The sequence below is a fragment of the Macaca mulatta genome, chromosome 2, assembly GCF_049350105.2.
Source record: "Macaca mulatta isolate MMU2019108-1 chromosome 2, T2T-MMU8v2.0, whole genome shotgun sequence".
NCBI lineage: Eukaryota > Metazoa > Chordata > Mammalia > Primates > Cercopithecidae > Macaca > Macaca mulatta.
Window position 1 is genome coordinate 32,080,289 of NC_133407.1, and position 25,820 is coordinate 32,106,108.

The window sequence follows — 25,820 nt, forward strand, 5'->3', positions numbered from 1 at the left end:
GATTCTTTATTGTTTCTTTGATCTACTTACTGATTTTTGTGCCAGAACCGTGTTATTTTGATAATAAATTTACAATGTATGTTAACATCTAGTAGGGCACTATTCTTTTTTTTTTCTTTCTTTCTTTTTTTTAGACAGAGTCTCACTCTGTCACCAGGCTGGAGTACAGCGGCGCAATCTCAGCTCACTGCAACCTCTGCCTCCCAGGTTCAAGTGATTCTCCTGCCTCAGCCTCCCGAGTAGCTGGGATTACAGGCATGCGCCACCACGCCCATCTAATTTTTTTGTATTTTTAGTAGAGACGGAGTTTCACCATGTTGGCCAGGATGGTCTCAATCTCCTGACCTCATGATCCGCCCACATCGGCCTCCCAAAGTGCTGGGATTACAGGTGTGAGCCACCACGCCCGGCCAGGGCGCTATTCTTTTTTAGGATCTTGACAACTTTTGGACATTGATTTTTCCATATAAAGCCTGAAGTAATTTTCTTCGGTTCCTGGTAACCTCTGTTGAAATTGTAGTTATATTAACATACTAATTTAAGAAGAATTTCCACCTTGTGTTTTCAAGAACGTAATGTTCAATATTATTGTTGGAGGTAAATTTTATTTCAGAACTTCATAATAATTCTGGAAAATTCTATGTACTATGTAAACAGTGGTTATTACCAAAGTGGGGTAGACATATTTAATGTTGAAGGAGAACTGAGGTGTTCATTTTTATATATTTTATTGAAAAATTAGGAAAGAGGCCGGGCGCGGTGGCTCAAGCCTGTAATCCCAGCACTTTGGGAGGCCGAGATGGGCGGATCACGAGGTCAGAAGATCGAGACCATCCTGGCTAACATGGTGAAACCCCATCTCTACTAAAAAAAATACAAAAAACTAGCTGGGCGAGGTGGCGGGCACCTGTAGTCCCAGCTACTCAGGAGGTTGAGGCAGGATAATGGCTTGAACCCGGGAGGCGGAGCTTGCAGTGAGCTGAGATCCGGCCACTGCACTCCAGCCTGGGCGACAGAGCGAGACTCTGCCTCACAAAAAAAAAAAAAAAAAAGGAAAGAGATGATGTATCATAATATTTAGCATTCAGGTTGGAGGTGGTGTCCTGGGTTGACGTGTACGTCAGAGGTCACCTGTGCTGTGTGGAGCAGGAGGGGCTGCAGAAGGGCTTGGTTCAGGGAAGCACTTTCAACTGAGATGTCAGTGAGGTGAATTAGTGGATCGCTTTTGGTAATTTTAGCTAAATTAACTCTCATGAAATATACACATGGCTTTAAAAATTTTCTATGAAGTGATTGTAGATTGAAGAGAATACCAGTAATGTAAATGTAAAATCCTCTCTCTCTCATGCACACCTGCAGAAATGGCTACACTGACCCATCTCTCCCTGAAAGAGCTTTGTGGGACACAGTGTGAGATTAAAACACAATGTCGGGCCGGGCACGGGGGCTCACACTTTGGGAGACCAAGGCAGGTGGATTACGAGGTCAGGAGATCGAGACCATCCCGGCTAACACAGTGAAACCCTGTCTCTACTAAAAATACAACAAATTATCTGGGCATGGTGGCAGGTGCCTGTAGTCCCAGCTACTCGGGAAGCTGAGACAGGAGGATGGTGTGAACCCAGGAGGTGGAGCTTGCAGTGAGCGGAGACCGTGCCACTACACTCCAACCTGGGTGACAGAGCAAGACTCCGTCTCAAAAAAAAAAAAAAAAAAAAAGAAAAGAAAAGTGGATTATAGTTCCATTATTCTTAACAATGAATCTCGTTTCAAGTGTATATTTTGCCTTGAGGTATTAGCTATTAATAGTGTGAACTCACTGTGATCATCATTATAAAATATTGCTTATTTCATCATTTCTCATGTTTACGATTTTCTGTTTTGTATGTTTTGTTTTATAACATGTGTAAGATGTTAGTACAGTGGTACTCAGGAATTTTTTTCTGGCAGGCTGTGTGATCAGAAAAATTTGGGGACAATTGATCCACTCAGCATTTGAGACTCGCTGGAACTGGTGGTTCCTGAAGCAGTCAGAATCTTGCTGCTCAAAGTGTGATCCATGGACCAGCAGCAGCAGCATCACCTGAGAGTTCTTAGAGATGGAGACTCTCAGGCCTACCCAGACCTGTCGAATCAGAGTCTGTTCTTTAACAAGGTTCCAGATGATTTGTACACACATTAAACTTTAAGAACAGATTTAAGCTGTGTTTTCCTGTAACACAGCCATTAGCCATGTATAGCCATTTAAATTGTTAAAATTAAGTAAGATTAAAAATTCAGTTCTTCAGTTGCACTGGCTGCATTTCAGGTGCTCAGTAGCAAAACATGGGTAGTGACTATTTTACTGGACTGTACAGGTATAGAACATTTCTCTCACCTAACTCAATTAGGGGCTATAGGTGGGATGTTTTAGAAAAGAAGAAAACAATCAGCAAAGTTTAATGTGGAACATGTGTGTTCAGTGCACATAGAGAAGAGGTTTCTTGTAACCTAACTGGACAGGGCCCATGAGAGAGTCTTATGAACATCATTCCTATGTTGCTTTGCTAATTATTATCCGTGTGTTTTTTAATAATAGCAAAAAGCTATTATTGCTATTTTTGTTTGCAGATATGTGACTTTTCTGAACCAGTAAATGTCAGGCAGACTGCCTTTATTCAGTGTTCTATTTGCGTTAAAATATTATTAATTATGCATCGCTACTAATATTAGTTCTTTCTACATCAGTCAATGTAAAGGAGGGCCTTGCAGCATCGCAGAGAAAGCAGGACCCTCCCCCAGCTCCCATTCTGTGTGGCTGCTCTCCTCTTTTCTGTAGCCCAGCTCACTGGGGATTGAAATTCTTTCACAACTCCATTAGACAGGGAGCACCGAGGCAAAGTTTGTCTGTTTTCCTCTTGGTCTTTACAATTAACAGTACACTCCTTGTAGTGCACAGTGGCTGATGGTTTGTCTCCCAGGGAGCCAGCCCTGACAGTAAGCGGCGAGATAGGATGATTTCTCTAGAATAAATAGCAGGATCGGATAGTTAAATGTCCCCAGTAATGTGTCCCCAGTAGGCGTGCACAGCTCCCTGAGAGAGTGTGTGGTGGGAGTATCATTTGCACATCTCCCCCGTCATGTCCAGAATATTCCCAGAGATACCAAACTCTTTTCAACAGAAGTGCTGAATGTCTTTTGTGGAAGGGGAAGGGAATGTTGGAAGAAAGGACAATGACTCATCTGTGGGTAAATTCTCCTCCTTCGTTGTGCTTCCTACTTCACAACTCCCCTGGGGGACCCTATACTGAGGTGCGTTATTTAAAGATTCGCTAGGATTTTTACTTGACTATTTTTTCTTCAAGTATTTCTTCAGTTTTGCTGTAGTGGAAACTTTTAACTCCAGCAGCCTCATTGCATTTGTGTAGATTTGGTTCATTTTGCAAAGAGGGTTCATAAAATTATGGGAAACCTTTTCCCTATTGTACTGGGAGCATCTTTGGGAAGGTTCAGGTTATTCCTCTGCCCACAACCACCACCAATTGCAGGGACAAGAAATATTGCCCTTCCATCTGCCCACTCCCTTCGACAAAAATCTCAGCACAGTTCTCATTGCTGCTGTCCTAAAATATACTTCCCCTCTTCCTGCATCATACACACTGCCGCCTGCTTCGTCTTCCCAGAATCTGTCGTAGTATCTTTCTAAGGCCACCCGTGACTCTTCTGTACTTCACAGTTAAGGCGAGTACCATCCTTTCTCACTAACTTTGTTTCCCACTATTCTGCCCCAGTCACTGCAGAGCCCACAGTCACAGACTCGTTCTAACAGTGGATTCACCCACACATTCCCTAGGCTTGCCGTGACAGCCCCTGCTGAGTTACAGGCAACCCACACCTTCAAACACCTTTTGCCTAACTGACCTATTTATTATTTCCATCATATAACTCATGCTTTTCTCAATCTAGGTCTTCACTAATTTCTGTTCTCAGGCCTAGAATGTCCTTTTATCCATTGTCCCATGACTAACTTCCATACAGACTCAAAGACTCAGCTCACACGCGCCTTGCTTCTTCAATTTTCCCCTGATCCTTGACACTGGAAATAATTGAATTCTCATAGCACTTCTGTTTATATACAGTCTATCTAGACTTGAGGGCAGGATCTAGACTTGAGAGCAGCGCCTTCAATCCCTCATATGTGGTCAGCAGCCAAGCAGGTGATGGATAGGTGAATGAATAAGTGGAGATTTTTATTGTCATTAGTTATGCATAAGTTAATGAAACTAGGAATAGCCTTCTTTTTCTTTCATTGACAAATCTCTTTCAGATCTATAGCTCAGTTCTCTCCCTAATACTTCTTTAAAAAAAAAAACAAAACTGTTCTGATTATTCTATCTGAGCTTGGTGTTGCTTTGGGAAACAAAATCTTAAAATTCCTTCCTGTTTCCCAGAGATAGAGAATTTGTTTCTGTCAACTGACATTTAGTATTTTTTTTTTCCTGGCTGGAGAAGTGCCTAGTAATCTGTTTGTGTTTGTCACCATTTCTTTTGATTATTTCTAAATGAAGCAAAAATAACCCATTGATGAACTGCACATTCTCTCTCCTTTTCATAATGTCCTGGGAAAAAGAAGACATCGTTTAAACTGATGGTCTTTGAAGAGATCTAAGGGGTTTATGAGCTGAAATGGGATTTATTACATGTTTATTATTTAAAAGTTATGTGTATCATAGTTTTTAGTCACATACTTACTTTTTAGAAGTATAGTTTATAATAATTTTTCGACAGGCAATTGTTTTTTAGTGGCCTCATTTTAGATCTTCTCATGAGACCAAAATGCATATTCAACTTACTACTTGGCACTTTGTCATGATTTGAGGGTTAACTGTTTTGCCCGTGACAATCACCAATATTTAAAGCACTCATAAGCAGTAGCAGTACTTGTTACAAAAATGCTATTTTAACATCTTAGGAAAGGGTTAGGTCCCACCACTGTGAGAGCAGAGTGAGGGGCTGTTTCAATGGGTCAGACAAGGCTGGGCACGGTTGCTCACACCTGTAATCCCAGAACTTTGGGATGCCAAACTGGAGGATCACTTGAGCCCAGGAATTTGAGACCAGCCTGGGCAACATGGCAAAACCCTGTCTCTATAAAAAATATAAATATTAGCTGGGTGTGGTGGTGCACGCCTGTAGTCCCAGCTACTCAGGAGGGTGAGGTGGGAGGATTGCTTGAGCCTGGAAGGCCAAAGCTGCAGGCTTTTATATGAGAACAAAATGTCTAGATTATGTGCTTTGGTTTCAGAAAGAATCTTTCACTCATTGCCCATAGGCCTTTGAATGTGCGGCCCTCGTTTGGCCCTCTGACCCTTCCTCTGCCTGGAGAATGACTACACCACCCTTGGCAGACGCTGGGGTGGTGGTGAGTGAAGATCTCCAGGTACGTCTCTGAGTTTGCACACAGTTTTCATTACAGTTGATGTTTGTGTATGAGTAATGAGGTCAGCCTGACACAGAATAGGTGGTCTTTTAATATGTTCTGAAATAACGCTGACATCTGTGGCCAGTTGTGTTGACATTTGAATTTCTCCGGCATGTGGGCACGTAGACTCTTTGCTGTCTCCTTCCTTGCAGTTAGGAAAGGCTCATGTACAGGTGCTCAGTGTCCAAATCTACTTTCATATGTTTGTTTGACCAGCATTATTTAGTGTGTGTGTGCTTTTTTCACTTGTTCACATTCAGTTTTGGCCCAAGTTCTGGATATAAGGTGTTAAAGAAAGGAGGACTGTTTGGAATGACAGAGAAGTTCTGGAGGCCGGGTGCAGTGGCTGATGCCTGTGTTCCCAGCACTTTGAGAGACCAGCCTGGGCAACATAGGGAGAACTCATCTTTACTAAAATTCAAAAAAAAATTAGCCAGACCTTGTAGCATGTGCCTGTAGTCCCACCTACTTGCGGGGCTGAGGTGGGAGGATTGCTTGAGCCCAGGAAATTGAGGCTGCAGTGAGCCCTTGATCATGCCACTACACTTCAGCCTAGGCAACAGAGTGAGACCCTGTCTCAAAAAAGAAAGAAAGAAAAACAAGTTCTGGAAATGGATAGTGATGGCAGTTGCACAACATTGCGAATGTACTTAATGCCACTGAATTGTACACTTAAAAATGATTAAAATGGTAAATGTTATGTGATGTGTATATTACCATAATAAAAAAAATTTAAAAAGTAAGGAAAGCAAGAAGTTGGAAGTAGTTTTGAGTTTTTCTAACCAGAGGAAGCACAGACCCCATTCTTCTATTTCATTATCCCTGGTCTTTTTCCTTGAAGGTTTATTTTCCTCTTAGAATACAAGAGTCCACATTACTCATCTCTATAAGTCATTCTGTCTATTTTTCCCTTTTCCATGGACTTGTTCAGTTATGTCCCAAGGAAAATCTCTAGGAGAGTGGCAGATACAACATACCCTGCCTAGGAATAAGTTGAGATGTAACAGAAAAGTTGCAAAGGTATTACAGAGAATTCTCATATGCACTTCCCCACGTTTCCCACCACCGTTAATATCTTACATTACCATACTATGTTTGTGAAACTAAGAAATTGACATTGGTACTTCACTATTAATTAAACTGTAGATTTTTATCATTTTTCTGTTAATGTCCTTTTTCAGTTCTAGGATCCAATCCAGGGTACTACACTGCATTTAGTTGTCATCTTGTGATGGCTTTTTAAAACTTAACGGGGCTCAGATGTCTTAGTGGCTTCTCCATTGCCTCCAGCAATCAGAACAACTCTGCTTATGTGCATTGTTAAAACTGTGTTGCTACACTGTAAAGATCTGAGTTCATTTTGTCTTATTCATTCTTGATTTTCAGGAAATCACATCTCTGCCCATAGTATCTTTTTATTCTCACTTCTTTCAGAAAATTCCTTTGGAATGGTGAAGTAGAGCCTCTCAAATCTCCAGTGCTCTGTATAAGAGGGGGTCCCAAGATGTGAGATGGGTCAGAGCTCTTTTTAGTTCATTTTTCCCCAGGCCGTTTCTGAGAAATGACTCAGCAGCAAGATGATGATTTTTTTTTCAAGGAGCCAAGCTATTCTAAACCCAAATCAACATTTAAATTTGACAATCTGCCCAATTTATATGATTATCTAGCAGATAAATATCTGCTAGATAATCATATAAACAGATTAACAGATTTCTTCACACCTATTTGCACAGGGTATATGAAATCCAGTTTTCCTCTTGGGATTTCAAGAGGATAAGGAAATTGGAGAGATTATACATTTGTTAATTGAGGAAATTGACAGGATGTCTCATACCCTTCTCCTTGACTTGCTCCCTTGATTTAACTTCCAGGAAAACAAACATGTTCTCTTGGTTTTCTTCCTTCTTCCCTGGTTATTCTTTCTTTAGCTCCTTGGCTGTTTTATCCTCTTTTTTCCCCATCCTCTTCATGGTGGAGGGTCCCAAAATTAAATTCTTAACCCTTCTCTCGCTACATTAATGGAGATCTCATCTAGCCTCATGCTTTAAGTAATACCCGGAGGCTGATGACTCCCAAATTTATATCTCTAGCTGCCTTTCCTGCAGTCCAGACTGTTCTCCTGCCATTCAGACTTGAGTATATATATTCAAGTATATATATATATACACTCAACCGTCTACCACACATCTCAACTTGGATGTCTTCTGGATATGTCATATTCAACATATCTGAAACTTGAGTTATCTTTCTTCTCCCACTAAGCCTGTGCCACCCAACCCTTCCCCATCATAGTTCTGGCAAAGTCATCCATTCTCCCAGTTGCTAAGGCAAAGATCCTTGGAGTCATCTTTATCTGCTTTCCTCCTTCCACACCCCACAACCTGTTCGTATGAAAATCTTGAAGGTTTTACCTTGGAAATATAACTGGAACCCAGCATTTCTCACTGCTGCTAGGACGCTGTTGCCAACCCAGTCTAAGCCACCATCATCTCCTGCCTGGACCACTTAGAGGGGCTCCTGGCTGCCCCTTACAGCCAGAGAGATCCTTTTTAAAACTCACCATATCATGTCACTTCTCTGTTCCATACCCTCCATGGACTTCCTCTGTCCTTCTGAGTAAGAGCCACTGTCTTCACCGTGGCCTGAATGTCTGTACTATCCAGCTCCCCTGAGGCTCTCCAACTGTGTCTTCCTCCCTGCGCCCTTCTGCACTGAGCCCCAGCCACAGGGCTTCTCTGCATGACCTCAGCTTAGGGCCTTTGCATGGGCTGTTGTTCCCTCTGCCTGGAGAGCTCATGCCCTGGATATTACCATGGTCCAGTCCCTTGCCTCCTGGAAGTCTTGATTCCAAATTTCACCTCTTCAGTGCAGCTATCCCGACCACCCTCATTAAAACCACAACTGTCTCCCTGCTGCCCCTGCCATTTACCTTACCCTGCTCTCTTTCTTTTTTCCTTTCCTTTTCTTTCTTCTTTTTCTTTCTTTCTATCCTTTTCTTTTCTTTCTTCTTTTTCTTTCTTTCTTTCCTTTTTTTTTTTTTTTTTTTTGAGATGGGGTCTCACTCTGTTGCTCAGGCTGGAGTGCAATGGTGCCATCTTGGCTCACTACAACCTCCGCCTCCCAGGTTTAAGCAATTCTGTCTCAGCCTCCCAAGTAACTGGAATTACAGACATGCACCACCACGCCTGGCTAATTTTTGTATTTTTAGTAGAGACAGTGTTTTGCCATGTTGGCCAGTCTGGGCTCTAACCCCTGACCTCAGATGATCCTCCCACCTCGGCCTCCCGAAGTGCTAGGATTACTGGCGTGAGCAACCGTGCCCAGCCCTTTTCTTTTTTTTTTCCAAGACTTCCCACCATTGGGTATACTCTGATAGGTGCTCATGCATGTCTGTTGCTTATTGTCTTTCTCCTCCTATTAGATTGTTAGCTCCATGAAGGCAGAGATTTTGTTTCTTCTATCTATTGATGAATGCTAAAGTATAGTACCTGACACAGTAGTAGTTTGGTCCGTATTTAATGAATGAATGAGTAATTATGAACTGTGAAATGTGCTAGGAAGGAAAAGTAAGAACACAATTATAGATGATCATAATAGATCCGTAGCAGGTAGGATTTGTTGAGCCTGGATGTTGTACCTCTGTGCTAAGGGCTTTGCTTCTTTTTGTCCTATTTAATCCTTACAGCAATGTTAAGAGATAGCTCCGTATAATATCCCATTCAATAGTGAAAGAAACTGAAGCACAGAAAGTTTAATTGCCCAAAGGCTCCCAGCTGGTGTATTACCTACCTCTAGTTAGCTCTAGCACCAGTAGCCTCTAACTAGTAAATCTGTTGGAATTTACCAAGTTGGGGATGGTGAGTGATGGGGAAGCATATTTTATTATTAGTCATGCTCTCCTCAGAGTGTCTTTATTGAATTGGACAGTGCTTACTGTTAATTTCCAGATAAAGTAGGCTGGGTGGCGGGGGGAGGGGGGGGGCTTTTGCTGTTAGTCAACCCTGCGTGCATCCCCAGAAATGCATTCTGTGTTTTCTTTTTCTTACTGTTTAAAATCAGATATCTCTGTCCTTTCCAAAAGGGGAAGCCATCTGGACTTCTGTCCAGGGGAAGTTGGGTGGTTTCCCATATTCTCTTCCAGGATGATACAATGACGTGGCCCTTTGGGGAGCATACCTGGTATTTCCACTACCCCATAGGAAGGTGGCAATGCCTGCTCAGCCGGGAGTTTCAGGTTAATGCTTCTTTCATAGAAACTAGGTTGATAGCAGAATATTTATTCCTTTGTCCTGTGGTATCTTGGACAGCCAGGCCACAGCCCCTGGAAGTCACTTCTAGGACATGTCCACTTCTGTCTCCCAGGGTGGTCCCTGCCCTCAGGGACACAGAACACGCCTCACCTGATGGAGGCTGCTGTCAGATGTCTGGCTGAATTTTGTGGGTTTGGGCCTAGTCCTGGCCACCAGTGGGTGGCCTGTTCTAAGCATGAAACTGCCATGTCTTCCTCCCCAGGAACTGTATTTGTTTTCTTTTTTCTTTTTCTTTTTTTTTTTGGTGTTCGTTTTCTATGCTCTGTAATAAATTATAACGAATTTCATGGTTCAAAATGGTACATATTTATTATCATATGGTTTCTGTAGTTTATCAGGGTTCTTTGCTTCAGGATTTTATCAGGCTGTAATATCAGTGTTGGCTGGGGCTGCAGTCTCATCAGAGCCTCAACTGAGGAAAGCCCCACTTCCAGTCTCCCTCAGTTTGTTGGCAGGATTCATCTCCTTGTAGTTGTAGGACTGGGATCTCTGTTTTCTTGCAGCTGTTAGCCAGGGGCTATCCGTAGTTTCTTGCCATGTGGCTCTCTCCTTCTTCCTGACAGCTTTCTTCTTCAAAGCCAGTAAGGGATTCTCTAGCTCAGAGGGAGTCATATAACATAAAGCCATGACAGGAGCGACATCCATCACCTTTACCATGTTTTATTGAGTAGACACAAGTCACAGGCCCTGCCCCGACTCAAAGGGCTGGATTGCCCAAAAGTGTGAACACGAGGAGGTGGGGATTTGGGGGAGGGTCATCTTAGGGTGTATTTGCCACAACAACCATGGTCCTCCCACCACCACCTCACTTCCCCACCTCCAGTGCTGAGAAGCCCAGAAACTCCCTCTGGCAGCCCTAAAGGACTTTGCTAGTGGATTTAATGCTGTTTTTCATAGGATTAGTGGCAAGGAGAGAGTTTCTGTGTGACTGTGCCTTCTGCCTTCAGCTCCTCCTCTGTGAGGCCACAGCTGCACCATCACAGAGTGCTGACTTCAAGGCTTGGCAGCCAGCATCTGTCCTCGAGGGGTTTAGGGGTATTTCCCCCTTCCTGTCCCTTTCGGTCATTCTTCAGTGTTATAATCCTTTCATTTCAAATTGAGGAGCTAATTCTCAAAGGCAGGGGAATGCCTATTACTTGCTCACCTATTCCCCAATATGCATTGGATTTGCTTTTCCAAGAAACCATAGGCTGAGATGTAATTTTCCATGGTTCATCTAAAAAATTTGTAATGCCTATTTTTCTTGATCTTCTGTGCTCCTTTCAGTTCAAATGTAACTGAGTTAATTATTTGATTAAATGAACCAGAGCTTCCTTTCTTGTTATGGAACTTCTTGTTCCAGAACCAAAGATGGTACTTATTAGATTCTATGCTACAGATGATTCCCTAGAATCGATCTGGGCTGTGAGTTGCTTACAGACAGACTTGTCTTCCTTTTGTTCATCCTATGAACGTTGTACTTAATGGACACAGCATTGACTTGGTCTTTTCGTTTGAAAAGTTTTTTAGTCTATTCGTTTGAAATCTCAATGGATATTTCTAAATAACCTCATATAGACTGACATTAGTTTCCATGTAACAGAGCAGCTGGATTTTAGATTTTAGAACCCCCTTCCCTCATCCTGATTTTTGTTGTTTGAGACCTCACATGATACGTATGACAGTGTGTCTTGACCAAGTCTTCTTTTTCAAAAGTCTGGAATCATCTGCCTTAGTTCCTCTTAATAGGTCTTTTGTTTAGGGAGGAAATTAAAACATGAGTCTAGTCTCTGACCAAGTATTAAGGCAAAAAGGTTAGGGTTCAGAATTGGTTTATTCTTTTGGAATTAGTTTGTCCCAGATTGAAATCAGTTTATTCTTTTACATTTTGAATGTGTGCACCACAGTGCCCTACCTTTGGAAGGGTATGTTAGACGGAAAAATAAAAATAAGCTATTGAAGTTTGCTTATCAAATCACAGTGGCACACTTGGGGAAAACCAAATCCTCTTTCATTTTTTTCACTTTTAAATTTAAGGTGAATCATACACAGATGGTTAATGGTAGCCTAATTGCTTTTAATGCTATATAAGAATCTTAGAAATTCATTTAAAATGTTACAGCAAATACACAGTTAGAAACTGGTGAGATGCATGTACCTCAGGAGTTCAGTGTGGAAGCACCTGCTGTATGGATTTTCTGGACAGTCCTGCTCTCACAGGGGCTGCAGGGGCCCCTCTTCGGTAGAGCAGCCTCGTAAGTGGGCCAGGAGGGCTCTGCTCCCTCCTCCACCAGTGCGGATGAGCTGTGTACATGACGAGCCCTGGACAAGGAGCTGGGAACCTTGGTCTCTAATTCCCACTCCCCAATACCACAAGCCACCCAGGAGAGAGAGCACATTCTGCCAGCCGTAGCTGCAGTACCACTCTTGTTGCCATATGCCTGGCTGGGCCAAGGAATCCCCTTCAATTTCTGACAACCACGTGGCTTCCGCTAGAGTGTCGTACAGGAGCCCTGCCTGTGAATGGTTGTGAAGTGGTGGAATTTCCTCCTGGTGAGCTCTTGCTGCTGGCTGTCCTGAACGGGTGCAGTTCTGAACTGTGCTGTATCACAGGGATGTCTGTGTGGTGGTGCTTTGGAAGGCAGTCCCTGTGTGCAGAGATGGCAGGGTGTGCTGGGAAGCCTCTCCTTTGACAGCAAGACCGCAGGCCTTCACCTCAGACAGCCCTTTACACCCACACTGTTTTCCCAGAATTTCTTTTAGTTGCTTGGTAGTCTTTCTTTAATGCATCTTCAATTGCGATAGATTTTGTCAAATTGCCCTCTAAAGGGGTTGAACCCTGTTAAAGTCTTTTTAAAATTAATTTTTAATTTTCTAAGTGATATAGGAATATATCCTTTTCATTTAAAAATGAAAAAAATTAGGGATTATGGCTAAAGTCACTTTTGATCACCACCCCCACATCCATACCATAATCACCTAGCCCCAGTTCCCACATAAGCCCTCCCCATTCCCCAGGGGTACCTGCTATTATTGGTTTGGTGTATGTCTTGCTTGTTCTTTTTCTGTGCCCTGGCAGATATAAACCAATGGGAAATAGACATTACTGGAGTGAGCGCTTGTATGTGTGTGTATGTGTGTGTGTGTAACATGTAAGCTGTATTGTACCAAACCCATCATTCTATAATGATGTGTTTTACACGATGCTGCATCTTGGAGGTCTTTCTATGATGTGGATCTGTATATATTAATTGAGTAGTTTCCATAAACTATTTTTCATCAGTGCCTTTTTGGCATTACTTTCAGGAAAGAATTTGGGGCTTCATTAAAGACCCAGTGATTCTTTTTTTTAAAAAAATAATATGCATCTGGGCACAGTGACTCACGTCTATAATCCCAGCACTTTGGGAGGCCAAGGCGGGCGGATCACCTGAGGTCAGGAGTTCCAGACCAGCCTGTCCAACATGGTGAAACCCCATCTCTACTAAAAATACAAAAATTAGCCAGGCGTGGTAGTGGGTGCCCATGATCCCAGCTATTCGGGAGGCTGAGGCAGGAGAATTGCTTGAACCCGGGAGGTGGGGGTTGCAGTGAGCCAAGATCGCATCATTGCATTCCAGCCTGGGTGACAAGAGTGAGACTGTCTCCAAATTATGCAAGATATTAATCTGTTTGTGTGTGTGCTTTTCTTTCTCTTCAGATCTCAGAAGAGTGATCTTCACAATGAAGGCTACATCTTGGAATTAGATTGCTGTTCCTCCTTAGACCACCTGACAGACCAGAAACTCATCCCAGAGTTCATTAAGAAGGTGAGCGCTGCAGTCAGGGTACCGTTGAAGAGGTTTGCGAGTGTTCACCTGAGTGAACAGGCAGGGAGCTGGCTTAGGGCAGAGGCCATGCAAAAGCTGTGACCTAAACCTTGGGCAGCCCCACAGGGGAGCAGCCGACTCCAGAGCGGACTCTGGAACAAGATGGCTAACCCCTCCTCCCCAGGCATGCAGGAGCCTGGGTCCTGTCTTTCCCAGCTGGAGTGGGGTTAACAGCTGACAGAGCTGCAGGCCAGCACCAGGCCTCCTTTCAAACCCTCAAGGTGATGTGACTTCCCAGACCCCACCTTCCTTTTATCTGTGGGTCTTCATTGCTGCAAGCCCCCTTCCCTTCCTAGTGTGGGAGCATGCCAGAGTCCTGGGCCACCCACATTCGATCGTACCAGGGAAAACTGCCTAGTTGTAGGGAATTCATATCTGCCCAGAAATATGTCTGGTTTTGAACCTTTCTTCATGCCATATGAGGTTTTGTGCCCAACCGTAGGGTCTACTTGAGTTTTAATAGGACATTTACTACAGAAGGAATGTCCCAGCCCCAAACTGGGGCTGAGTTCACTGCTTGATGCTTATCTTGTTCTTTCTTACCCAGTGTTCCCTAGTAATTGACAATTCCCCACCCCATACAGGTGATTGTGATTTGAGGTCCAATCAGCCAATTAGGGAATTTGTTAATAAATATTGTCAGCTGTCAGCTTTGGGCCAGGAATAGTACCAGATGCTGGGATACAGAGACTAAAACAGCCGAACTAGTGAGTTTTACCAGCGGGAACTGGCCGGAGCTGAGGAGCAAGGGGATCCAGAAGGTACCTGAAGCCGAGATGGGAAGGATGACGGGGTGTCTTTGGGGATGCGGCTGTGCTCGGGCAGGCTGGGGAGCCCTCCAAACAGGGAACAGTGTACATGAGGGCCTGAGGCAGGAGGGAGCGAGAGGAATCAAAAGAACACCGGGGGAGAGTGAGGGTCGGGAGAAGAAGCCAGAGACAGCTGGGACTGGACTGTAAAGGCAGCGGGAAGGCGTTGAGAGGAATTTTGTAGAACAGTGAAATGATTAGGTTGTCCCTTTAAAGGAGATTTGTTTCCCTGCTGCCACCCTCCCTTCAACATGTATTGAGTGTTCAGGCTCCGGGGACTCTGGGAGTAGCCACTCATGTATGGCTCATGTGTGGGTCTATGGGCCATAGACCAGGAGCCGGATGATCTCTGAGGTCAGAATTTCTGGTAATTTTACGAGGATGAGGGAGGCTCTTTCTACTCTGGTAGAATTCAGATTATTATTTAAGAAATGGGGGGTGGGGCAAGTAGCTTTTGTTCACATATGCATAAGCCTGAGAACACAAGTGTTTTTATAACTGATGTAGCTTTCTATAGAAATAGAGCCATCTTTGTTTGGATTGCTGCAAATAATCAACTTGTATAGGGACATCCTAGAGATAGAATTTACCCTATGATCTGAATACCAGGAAAAACTCATTTTAGAAATGGTTTTGTAATTAAGACTCAGATGCTTGGAATATTTGAGGGGTTAGCGGGTAAAAGGAAGGCATGAGGCGCTGCCCACTCTCAAATATGCTCTTTAAAAACATGTGATTTGAGGCTGGGCACAGTGGCTTAGCCTGTAATCCCAACACTTTGGGAGGCTGAGACAAAAGGATTGCTTGAGCCCAGAAGTTTGAGATTAGACTGGGCAACATAGTGAGACCCCCCATCTCTGTGAAAAAAGAAAAAAAAGTCTTTTTAAAAAGCCGAGCATGGTGGTGCTTGACTATATTCCTAGCTACTCTAGAGGCTAGGAGAGGCGGGAGAATTGCTTGAGCCCAGGAGTTTGAGACCACAGTGAGCTATGATTGCACCACTGCACTCCAGCCTGGGTGACAGAGTAAGACCCAGTCTCTTAAAAGAAAGAAAACATATGAGTTGATATGAGTTGGTGACTTTGTCTTAACCAAATTAGGGCATTGCATGACTGACCCATTGAGACAGTGGTCCTGTCTCAGTTCTTCAGGAAACAGCCCGATTTGCGGGCTACTGGGGTATCGTTTCTGTAGTACCCAAGTGGAGATGTACATCTGTCCAATGGAAAATGCCTTCAAAGTTAGGGTTTTTATGCCCTGAAGGACATTAGCCAGTCTTTATTTTAACTTTTATACCAGCATTCTTTTTTTCCCCACTGAGTATGTGTGTATACACACGTGTATCTGATGATTCATCAGGTAATTTGTTAAGTAAATGACACCTGCTCATTCTGTATTTGTAGAATAAGTCCTTAACACTGTCAGTAGGTTCTTGGAAACTGACTTTTAGTGAAACAGCATACAGAAGGTCCTCCATTTCGTTCAATGTGGTTTAGTTTTAACCTTGAGAAGAAAATTGGTTTTATTTGTCATTTTGCTCAAAGTCTCAGTTTCCAGGAACCTATTGATAACATTAAGTGAATACTTATAGTATAAGAATTCTGTTCTTAACGTTTTGAAAATAATATGCTTTAAAGCCCATCATATCATCCTGCTACTGTTATACACTTGGTTTTTAAATAAGACAGACTGGACAGCTTGCACACCAGGGCAGCAGTGAGATTTCTGACCTGGAGTGCCTCCAGATGTTTATCCCAGAGTTCCATCTCTGTTCCTCTAAACAGAAATGTGGCTTATGGTCATTCCTGCCTTGGAGGAGCCAGGTGTGTTGAGGTTGCCCCTCCATTAGCCCCCGCATTGTCTGTCAGTGGACAGGGCTGGACTTGGAAAGACCCAGCATTTCTCGCTGTCATTGCTGGCTGTGGTTTTAGTTTCTAGTCCAGTTGCCATGACAACAAGAAGTGGGATAAAATAATGGGACTGGGCCCTCTTCCCCCTACTCCTCTCTTCTGTTGCTGGCCGTAATTTCTAAAGAAAATACCACCTCTGTGTGCAAAGAGCAGAGGACAACTCCATGTACTTCTCCAGTGCCCAGGGCTATTCCAACTGATGGCTGAATTTTACATGTGTAAATTTTTCTGTCATCACACCAGGTAGAAGACCACAGGTGCTTCCCAGGAAGAAGAACGCTAAAAACCATTTGTGGGTTTTTTTCATTGCAAATATTTAATGAATAGCTTTGGCCGTATTTATATATATGTAGTGGTGACACTTGTTAATTGCCGTTCAGTTAGGTCAAGATGAAGCTGTGTCATTGGTTGCCTTAGATGCAGTCATTGCTTTCTATCTGGGTCATTATTTTGTGTGAAATAATGGCTCCTATTCCTATGACAAGTAGATTCATCTTAGGATGAGATGGTAATTAACTCGTTTTGTCATAGTACCATCATGCAGGACAGGTTCATATTCTTCTCTGCAGATTAGAATTAAACTCAAAATGATTAGATTTTTTTATAAGAACAATGCCCCAGTATTATTTTTCCACCAAATGTTTTAAATTAGCAGAACCTTTGGATAGAGGACACGGAGAGGAGGGAAAGAAGATTTCATTATTTCTCAATTAGGAAAAGTGAAGTCATTTGTGTGTGTATCATGTAAAATTAGCTGAAGACGCCGTAATTTACGCCCCTCTCCATCATGACTTTTCAGAGTGTGAGGGGAGTTGTGTAAAGATGACGATGACTCCATTCCTTTTGATGTGGTCTGACACTTTCTCTGAGTGCTCTAGCTGGTCAAATGAAATCTACGTTACTGCATTTTGTTTTCTCCTGTTGTGTCCTGCTGTGCTCCATCCTACTGGCCCTTTATGGAAATTAGTTATTATGGACAACAGAACATTTAAAATGCAGAGTTATGGGCAGACTTGGAGACATTTTGTTTCTAAGTCCTAGAGCCGAATGCTTGAGGGATGAGGAATTGAGAAGCTGTGAGAGAGTGATGGTGCTGCCAGAGTTCCTTTGGTATGAGGGCTCAACCAGCCCATCAGGTGCACCCAGAGACTGTGTGGCTGGCAGATCCGTGGGGGCCTCTGTAATTTCGCACTCCTCAGAGCTCCCGGAGGATTGTAAAGCAGAGTGACACAGAATGAAGAGCCTACGTGTTCATCTGCAAATTGCTGTTCATTCATGAGAGCGTCTATGGGAAAGGCCTACAGTTTGGAGAGCACCTTGAAGTTTTCAGTCATTGGGCACACTTTCTGGCATGTGCTTCTGGTCTCTCAAAAGTTCCGTGTGAGAGACCAGAATGACAGTGGAGTCTGCCTTCTAGATACCAGGAAGCTAAGCTCGAGGGGGCAGAGGGCTTTGTCCAGGGGCTGGAACTGCTTAATGATGGAGCCTGGATTAGATCCTCCATAGGAGAGGCACGAGTGGGTAGCCAAGGGGCTTCAGAGTGGCCAGAAGTTTCTTTGGCTAGGTAGACCGGAGAGAGCCTCGGAGAGGTATGAAATGAGGGCTCTGCAAAGTGAGGGACTGAGACTGGAGGAGACTGAGAGGCGAGGTGGGCAGCTCTGTGCTATTGCTGGTGTGGACAGGAGCATGGGCTGAAGGCATAAGGCTGAGGAAGAGCCAAGTCCTATCTGGCTTGAGTGTGGGATGGACAAAGAGAGAAGGAAGCCTATTCTGGGTGGGCTTCCTTTGATTACGTGGAGCAGAGCCCTAGTCCGGCGAGCTCCAGTGAGTCAGGTGAGTTTACTGTAAAGATGTAGGGAATGGCATGGAGCCCCAGGGCAGAAATACAGAAAGCCAGGAGAAAAACAAACAAAAATAAATATGGGTGTGTCTGTCTCTCATATGCTGCTGGCCCATATTTGTGTTTCTATGGTTTATTTAAATTTAAAATGAGATTTTACTCTGCAGAGGGAATCCTCTTTATGCATCAGGCAAATCTTATGCTGAAGTGCTCATGTCCACTCTACCTTTAACCCTCATCTCTCGCCTGTGAAGACTTATCCTCATTTGACAGATGAAACTGAGACACCGAGAAGCTATGCACTTTGCCCAAAGTTATAACTGCGCATGGCAGGAGTGGGATATGAACCCAGCCTGTTGGACCCAGAGACCACGTTCATGAGCTGTTGGCCATGCTACCTCTCCTGCATAGCTTGTCCCTTTGTGGACAGAGGCAGAGGCTGTCGGAGCCAGGATGTGAGGTTGAGAATAGGAGGCAAATGGCTGTAACACATGTTGGGTACATGGGGTCAGATGTTGGAGTGTCTCGAAGGCGTCCCCTCAGTGAAGGATGGGTTCCAGGTCTTGCTGCCCAGGTTCTGCTGATGGAAATTGCCTCATCCTGCTTGCAGGAGAAAGCCACACTCTCTGCCCTTGTCTAGACAAGACATGGGGGCCTTTGCCTTCAGGCCCTCAGCTCTGGGCTCCGTTCCCCAGGTTGACTCCCTTTTGTGATGGAGCGCCTGACCTCCCCGATCAACTTAAGAACTAGGTTCATCTTGCACTGGCCCATTGAGCCTTTGCAGTGAAGACCCTCACTCTGCAAAGTGAGGGACTGAGACTGGAGGAGACTGAGAGGCGAGGTGGGCAACTCTGTGCTATTGCTGGCGTGGACAGGAGCATGGGCTGAAGGCATAAGGCTGAGGAAGAGCAGTTGGTCGGGCACACTCAACGAGTGTGCTGTCCTGGATTAAACCAAGTACATTGTCCTTCAGAAAACCGAATGATGCTACTTATGCCTCAACCTAAAGAAAGCACCTTGACAGATGTAAACATCTCAATGGCTCCTTTTAATGAAACAGAATATCCCAAACCTCCGGGATGATGAAATTTCGCCTGTGTTATATAAATGACTCATCATTTACTTTCTGGCTGATTGTTGAGTATTCAGAGCTTCATTTCCACAAGTGCAGTGCAGAGAGTCTAATTTTAATTAGGGTAAGATGCTGATTCAGAGTGAAATGAAAATTATGTTAAAAAGGCTCTCCTGTGCTCGCTGCTCCCGAACCCACCCACAAACCAAGAGAATAGTGACATTTAAAACAGATGAACCTGGGGAGGGTGGGTGTTGGGGGAAGTAAAGGCAGAAAATGGAGTGTCATCCCAGCAATGAGTATGTCCTCAGAGTGGAAGACAGCTGGCGGCTGGCGCAGGCTTTGCGGGGGCAGTGGGGTGCCCTGCTCACTGTTGTATCTTCAGGACTTAATACATAACCATCAAGTTAATGGATACATTGAAAGAGAGGAATAATCACTAAACCTTTGGGTCATCGAAGGGAGAGAGGTGCCAAGGATGACACCTGAGTGACTCAGGTGTGAGATGGGGTCATCTGTAAGGACCAAGAATGCAGCATGAGGAGCCCTGGGGCAGAGAGGTGATGAGAACAGGGATGGTTGTATAGAGACTTGAGGGGTCAGGGGGACACTCAGGGAACATTCCAGAAGGCAACTGTGGTTGTTGGGTTGGGACTTGCAAGGAGGCCAGGAACAGAGATGTGGGTGTCTGAGGTGTCAACCCTGAGAGCAGGCAGGAATTGTGGTGAGGATGGTCATGCAGTGGTACACGCCCATCTCAAGGGGTAGCTTCCACTGAGCCTCTGCTCTCTGACGCCTGGTGGAAATATGGACCCAGAGTTGGCTTTATTTTAGAGAAGTTGGTAAGTTTATATCGTGAGGTTTCTTGGTTTTTCAGTGTAAGCAGACAGATCTATTAAAAAGACTGCAGGATCTAGACCAGTTTGTCTCATGCTGTCTGTGGTGAGGGACCAGTTTTTTCCCGATTCATAACGGAGATATACTTTGGTAAAATCCAGAGAAAGAAAAATAGCACTTTTCTGAGGTAGAGGGAGGAACAGAAGAGTGTGATATTACAGAATCCATGGGAAGAGCATGCTTTGAGAAGACATGGAGAATAGTATCAAAAGCCGGGAGGATGTCAAGTGGGAGGGGCCCACTGGGTTTGGCCACTGGTAAGTCTTGCAAGAGTAGTTGTCATGGTGTAGAACAGGCAGAGGCCTTCCTGCCATGGGCTTAAGTAAATATGTTTAGAAGGACAGAAGAGCAGTTTAAACAGGAGATTTGAGCCCCCACCCCATCTTTTTTTTTTTTTTTTTTGGAAACATGGCTTCATTCCATTGCCCAGGCTGGAGTACAGTGGCACAATAACAGCTCACTGCAGCCTCGACCTACCCAGGCTCAGATGATCCTCCCACCTCAGCCTCCCACGCCCAGCTAATTTTGTTAGAGACAGCATTTCACCATGTGGTCTCAAACCAACAAGGTTTTACCAGGTTGGTCTTGAATTCCTGGGCTCAAGCGATTGGCCCCTCCTTGGCTTTTCAAAGTGCTGGGATTCCAGGCATGAGCCACCATGCCTGGAAGATTTAAACATTTTTTTAAGCTGAAAGATATTGAGAGAGAAGAGGTGATAAAAGATGGAGGCAGGTTCCAGGCGGGGTGAGATGGGAGGGGCACGAGGGAATGGACATCCCCTCCTTTGATGCTGGCAGGGGAGGGAGGAGGAAGGTTACAGGCTTAGATGTTCCTAATGGAGGAAAAAATGCAGGAGCTGCTGCCTGGAGCTGCTGTTTTCTTATGAAGTCCCTCTCCCACCCTGGCCTCTCTTGATCCTCTGTCCTCTTGCTATTTTTATTGGCCTGTGATCTTCCTGTTCTGTCCAGAGAGGTTAGCTGAAGTTAATTTAAGCTGGAGGGAGCGAAGGGGTCATATGCTTGTCTCAATCACTCCCCAAAAAAGGAGATACATTCTTATGCTTCATTTTTCTCCCTCTGCGGGAATCTACCATCCAGCACAAGTGGGTCAGGTTTCATTCACATTTCTCTGAACAAATCTTTGCTGGTAGTGTTTGGGAATACTTTAGTAAGCCGGTCTGGGTAATGCCCTGGTCACATGAAACTTAGAGTCTAGCTGAGGGCACAGACACGGAGCAGATGGGCACGCGAGGGTTGTAGGATCACAAATGGGTGAGTGCTGTCGAGTAGAACATGGCAAGGGGCCTGCCCCAGGCTGGCAGTGTTGGGGGCGTGCTTCATGAAGTGTACATAGCAAAACCTGAGGGTCAACAGGGAAGGGAGGGTGGAGCTGGTGGGGACTCCTGGAGCAGCTCAGACAAAGCCAACGTTTGACTTAAGGAGCACAAGGGAGTTCACTGTGTCTTGCCTGCAAATGGCAGAGGGGCGAGTGAGGTGGGGTGAGGCTGGAGAGCGAGTCGGGCCCCCATACAGCCCTGCAGGCCAGGCTGAGGATGGGGCCCTTTATCCTAAGTGTAGTGCAAAGCTGCTGGAGGGCTTTCAGGAACAGCTGGAGAATGATTCCAAATTTATACTTTGGAAAGATCAGAATGGCTGCAGGTTAGTGACTGGCTTGGGGGGCAAGAAGGGGTGTGGTTAGGACCCCGTTGGAGTAGCTCTTCAGAGACTAGAGATCGTCGTTTAGTTTAGGTGGAGCGTCTTGATGGAGATGCAGAGAGGTAGGTAGATTTAAGAAATATTGAGCCAGGCAGACCACCAGGGTTGCTTCTGGATGGGGTAACGAGGCACCGTGGAGAGGGAGAGGACAAGGCTGGTCCGGCTTCTGTGCTGGATTAAGGGGCCCTTTGCTGAGATAAGGATGACTGCAGCACGGGCCGTGAGGTCTGTGCTTCAGGAGCTCTGTGCAGAGGTCTGGGCTGGAGGTGCCGGCTGGCAGATGGTAACTGAAACCACCGTCATGGATGAAATCGCCCAGGAAGGAAGGGAGGGTGTGAAGGAAAAAGGCCTTAGGCCTGAGCCCAGGGGAATTCCAGCATCAGAGAAAAGAAAAAGTAAGTAGCCAGAGAGGTCAGCGGGAAACTTGCCAAGTGTGGGGGATGGAGGCCAGGGGAAGAGGGCATTTCAGCCATGGAGGAGTTATCAGCCCTTTCCACTAACTCCTAAGACTAATGTCAGAAACAGCCGTTGCTGGAGTGGCCATGAAGTCACTGGCGAACTCCACAGAAGCCGCATGTATTTTTGTGAGGCCTGATCCAAAATGTTTTTGGGGTACAATTAAAAACTGCTGCCGTTTATCCCATAGAGGTCTTGTGTGTTTCTGCTTTAGTCCTAGGATAGTTCTAAGGTGGTTTTTTTTTTAATTTAAAATTTTAAGATGTTCTTTTTTTTTTCCTCATGGGTTTGCTGAATTCTTTGTTGTTCTCCTTAATATAATTTTGTATTGAGCAACTGGTTTTAATATCTGACTAGGGAATTAGAACTTGCCCATGTAAAGCATTGCAATTTTATGTAATTTTTAGCATTTGGAGCACATATCGTATGAAATAATAACAAAATGACTTGTAGTTAAATCAGAAAGAAAGAACAACTTGGGATCCCTAAAAAATGTGCACAGAATAGACAAGTGGCCTATTGTTGGCTCTGTGGACAGCCTGTGGCTGTCACTGCAGAGAAATTACCCTACATCCAAGGAAGTAAAACTATTCTAGAGCTAGTGGAGGAGGCAGATGACCAGAGGAGAAGCAGAAGGTAACCAAGGGGAGGTGGCAGCTGTGTGAGCAGGAATGCCTTGTTCCAGGGAGAGACTGGGCCTGGCATAACACTGTCATCTCAAGTTTCCAGCCACGGGGAGGGGAGGCAGGGGGATGGGGATGTCTCCTTTCCGCTTGTTGCTAGGAGGTTGATGGTATCAAGGCTCACGTGACTTTGCCTGAGGCCCGGTGTTTTGGGTTGATTGTAGGCCAACCTGGGAGCTCCTGAAGGTGAGGGGTGAGCAGCTCCTTCTCCCGGACCTGGCTGTGGCCATGGGGCACCTGGATGTTACCTTGTCCCTACCCTATTGAGATGGGTCCCAGAGGAGTCTGGCATGGATGAGCTGGGGCAGCCCGCAGCCTCTGGCCCCTGTTGTCTCTGAACCATTCTTGCTCACAGCAGTCAGTCGTGTTTGTTTTTGGCTGAGAGTGAAGCCAAAAGGGCTGAAGATTTGGAGTTTGTTTTCCATCCAAGCCAATGGCTCTTGATTGCATCCTCCCTGGAATGCTCCTGGGTAAGAGTGTTCCTCATCCAGTATGTTTCGGAGGCATGCGCATTGTAAGCTCTCTCAGAGAGTCATGATGCTTCTTTTTTTTGAGACAGTCTTGCTCTGTCACCCAAGCTGGAGTGCAGTGGTGCGATCTCGGCTCACTGCAACCTCTACCTCCTGGGTTCAAGCCATTCTCCTGCCTCAGCCTCTGGAGTAACTGGGATTACAGGTGACCACCACCACGCCCAGCTACTTTTTTTTTGTATTTTTAGTAGAGATGGAGTTTCACTACTTTGGCCAGGCTGGTCTCGAACTCCTAACGTTGAGATCCACCCGCCTCAGCCTCCCAAAGTGCTGGGTTTACAGGTGTGAGCCACCGCACCCGGCCTATGATGCTTCTTAAAAGAGTCAAGGCTCTCAAGAGGTCCCAGGTGCAAAACTTGCTTGCTTAGTTTAACTAGGCATTCTTCAAAATGACCTGAGAACTTTCCCCTGGCTTTTCCTCCTCTCCAAATACCGCTCTATTTTATAAGGTGAGAGAAAGAAAGTAAAAAAAAGAGAGAGGAGAGAGAGAGAGAGAGACAGACAGACAGACAGACAGACAGCCCGACCCACCAAATACCTGTCTATACCATAGCACATACTTCGGAAAATGTACCAAATCAATGAGGAATCTATTGACCACCTACCAACCACGGAAAAAAATCACAGGTAGTCAGTGGGGCGGGCGGGGGCGGGGGGGATCAGTTTCTTCTCTCTCTTCTGTTTATTTTTAAATTTTATTTTTATTGTACATATTTAAGGTTTACAGCATGCTGTTTGATACACATAGTGAAATGATTACAATAGTTAAGCAAATTAATATATCTTGCATAGTTACCATTTTTTGTGGTAAGCGTGCCTAAAATCTCTCAGTAAATTTCCAGTATACAATAAAATATTAACTGTAGTCCTCGTGCTGTGCATTAGATCTCCAGACTCATTCATCCTGCATATCTTCAATTTCGTACCCTTTGACCTACATCTCCCCAAATCCTTTCTACCCTAGCAACCAGTGTTTTATTGTTTCTATGTATTTGGTGTTTTTTTTTTTTTTTTTTTTTTAATTTCACATGTAAGTGAGATCATGTACTATTTTTCTTTTCTATTTTTCTTTTCATGTCTGCTTTATTTCACTTAGCATAATGTCCTGTAGGTTTATCCATGTTGTAAATGGCAAGATATTTTTTAAGGCTGATTAATAGTCCATTACGCACACATGCGCACACCTCTTACAATTTTTCCTCCATTCATCTGTTGACAGGTTTTCTTGTTTTGTTTTGTTTTTTGAGACAGAGTTTCACTCTTTTCGCCCAGGCTGTGCAGTGCAATGGCGCAATCTCAGTTCACTGCAACCTCTGCCTCCCAGGTTCAAGCAATTCTCCTGCCTCAGCCTCCCAAGTAGCTGGGATTACAGGCACCTGCCACTACACCCAGCTAATTTTTGTATTTTTAGTAGAGACAGGGTTTCATCATGTTGGCCAGGTTGGTCTCAAACTCCTGACCTCAGGTCATCCACCCACCTTGACCTCCCAAAGTGCTAGGATTACAGGTGTGAGTCACCGTGCTCAGCCCTCTTTTTAAAATGAGTACTAATCCTGGCTGTTTCCAAAAGTACAAAATTGCCGTAGGTTCAAATGAATCTAGTACTTTATTGCATTTTCTTGGTTCCATTAAAACAAATCTTCCTGTCCCAGACGTTTGGTGTAACTGTGTGTTTTCTAATCCTCACTGAAACCTCTAATGGAGGGAAGATTTGGAGCAGAGCAATTAAAAACTCCCTCCTTTCTTTTTTCACTCTAGAAAGACATGTGCTCAGCACTTCTGCCATTCTTCTTGTGTCTTTAATAACAGATATAGCAATCTTCTAACACCTAGCAAAAACTAGGTCAATTGGATTTGTTGACAGCTGTGGAATTGTAGATAGAATTTGCTCTGCTGTCTGGATCAGCCCCAGGTAATCTGACCACTTTTTCTTAAGAGATGCACTAACTGAGCTAGGATCATGCTGCTGCACTCTAGCCTGGGTGACAGAGAAAAATCCTGTTTCTAAAAAAAATTTTTTTTAATTCTAAAAATTTAAAAAAAGATGCACTGGTTTCTCCCTTTCCTTTCTGCTTTCTCATATTTCTCCCGACTCCTGGACTTTGTCTGCCATACTGTTAATCAGATCTTCAAATATCAGTCTTCCAGGTTTGATTTTTCTTTCTTTTATCTCTCCCCTGAGGTGTCTGATCAAAAATGGCATTTTATTCCTTAGCAACGCTGTCTTATAAAATATAAAGTGAACCATCTATGTATATTTTAAATCTAATAGTCATGTTAAGTAAAATC

At 44.4% G+C, this 25,820-nt stretch overlaps 1 protein-coding gene across 7 annotated transcripts in view; it reads left to right on the top strand.

Annotated features, from left to right (window-relative positions):
• RFTN1 (raftlin, lipid raft linker 1) overlaps positions 1–25,820 on the top strand; it is a 203,300-nt gene that overhangs the window by 96,690 nt on the left and 80,790 nt on the right. For all 7 annotated transcript variants that reach the window (XM_028843652.2, XM_028843654.2, XM_028843653.2 and 4 more), the window contains exon 4: positions 13,451–13,559. In XM_028843652.2, the coding sequence (XP_028699485.1) occupies positions 13,451–13,559 (109 nt within the window). The remainder of the gene's footprint in view (positions 1–13,450; positions 13,560–25,820) is intronic.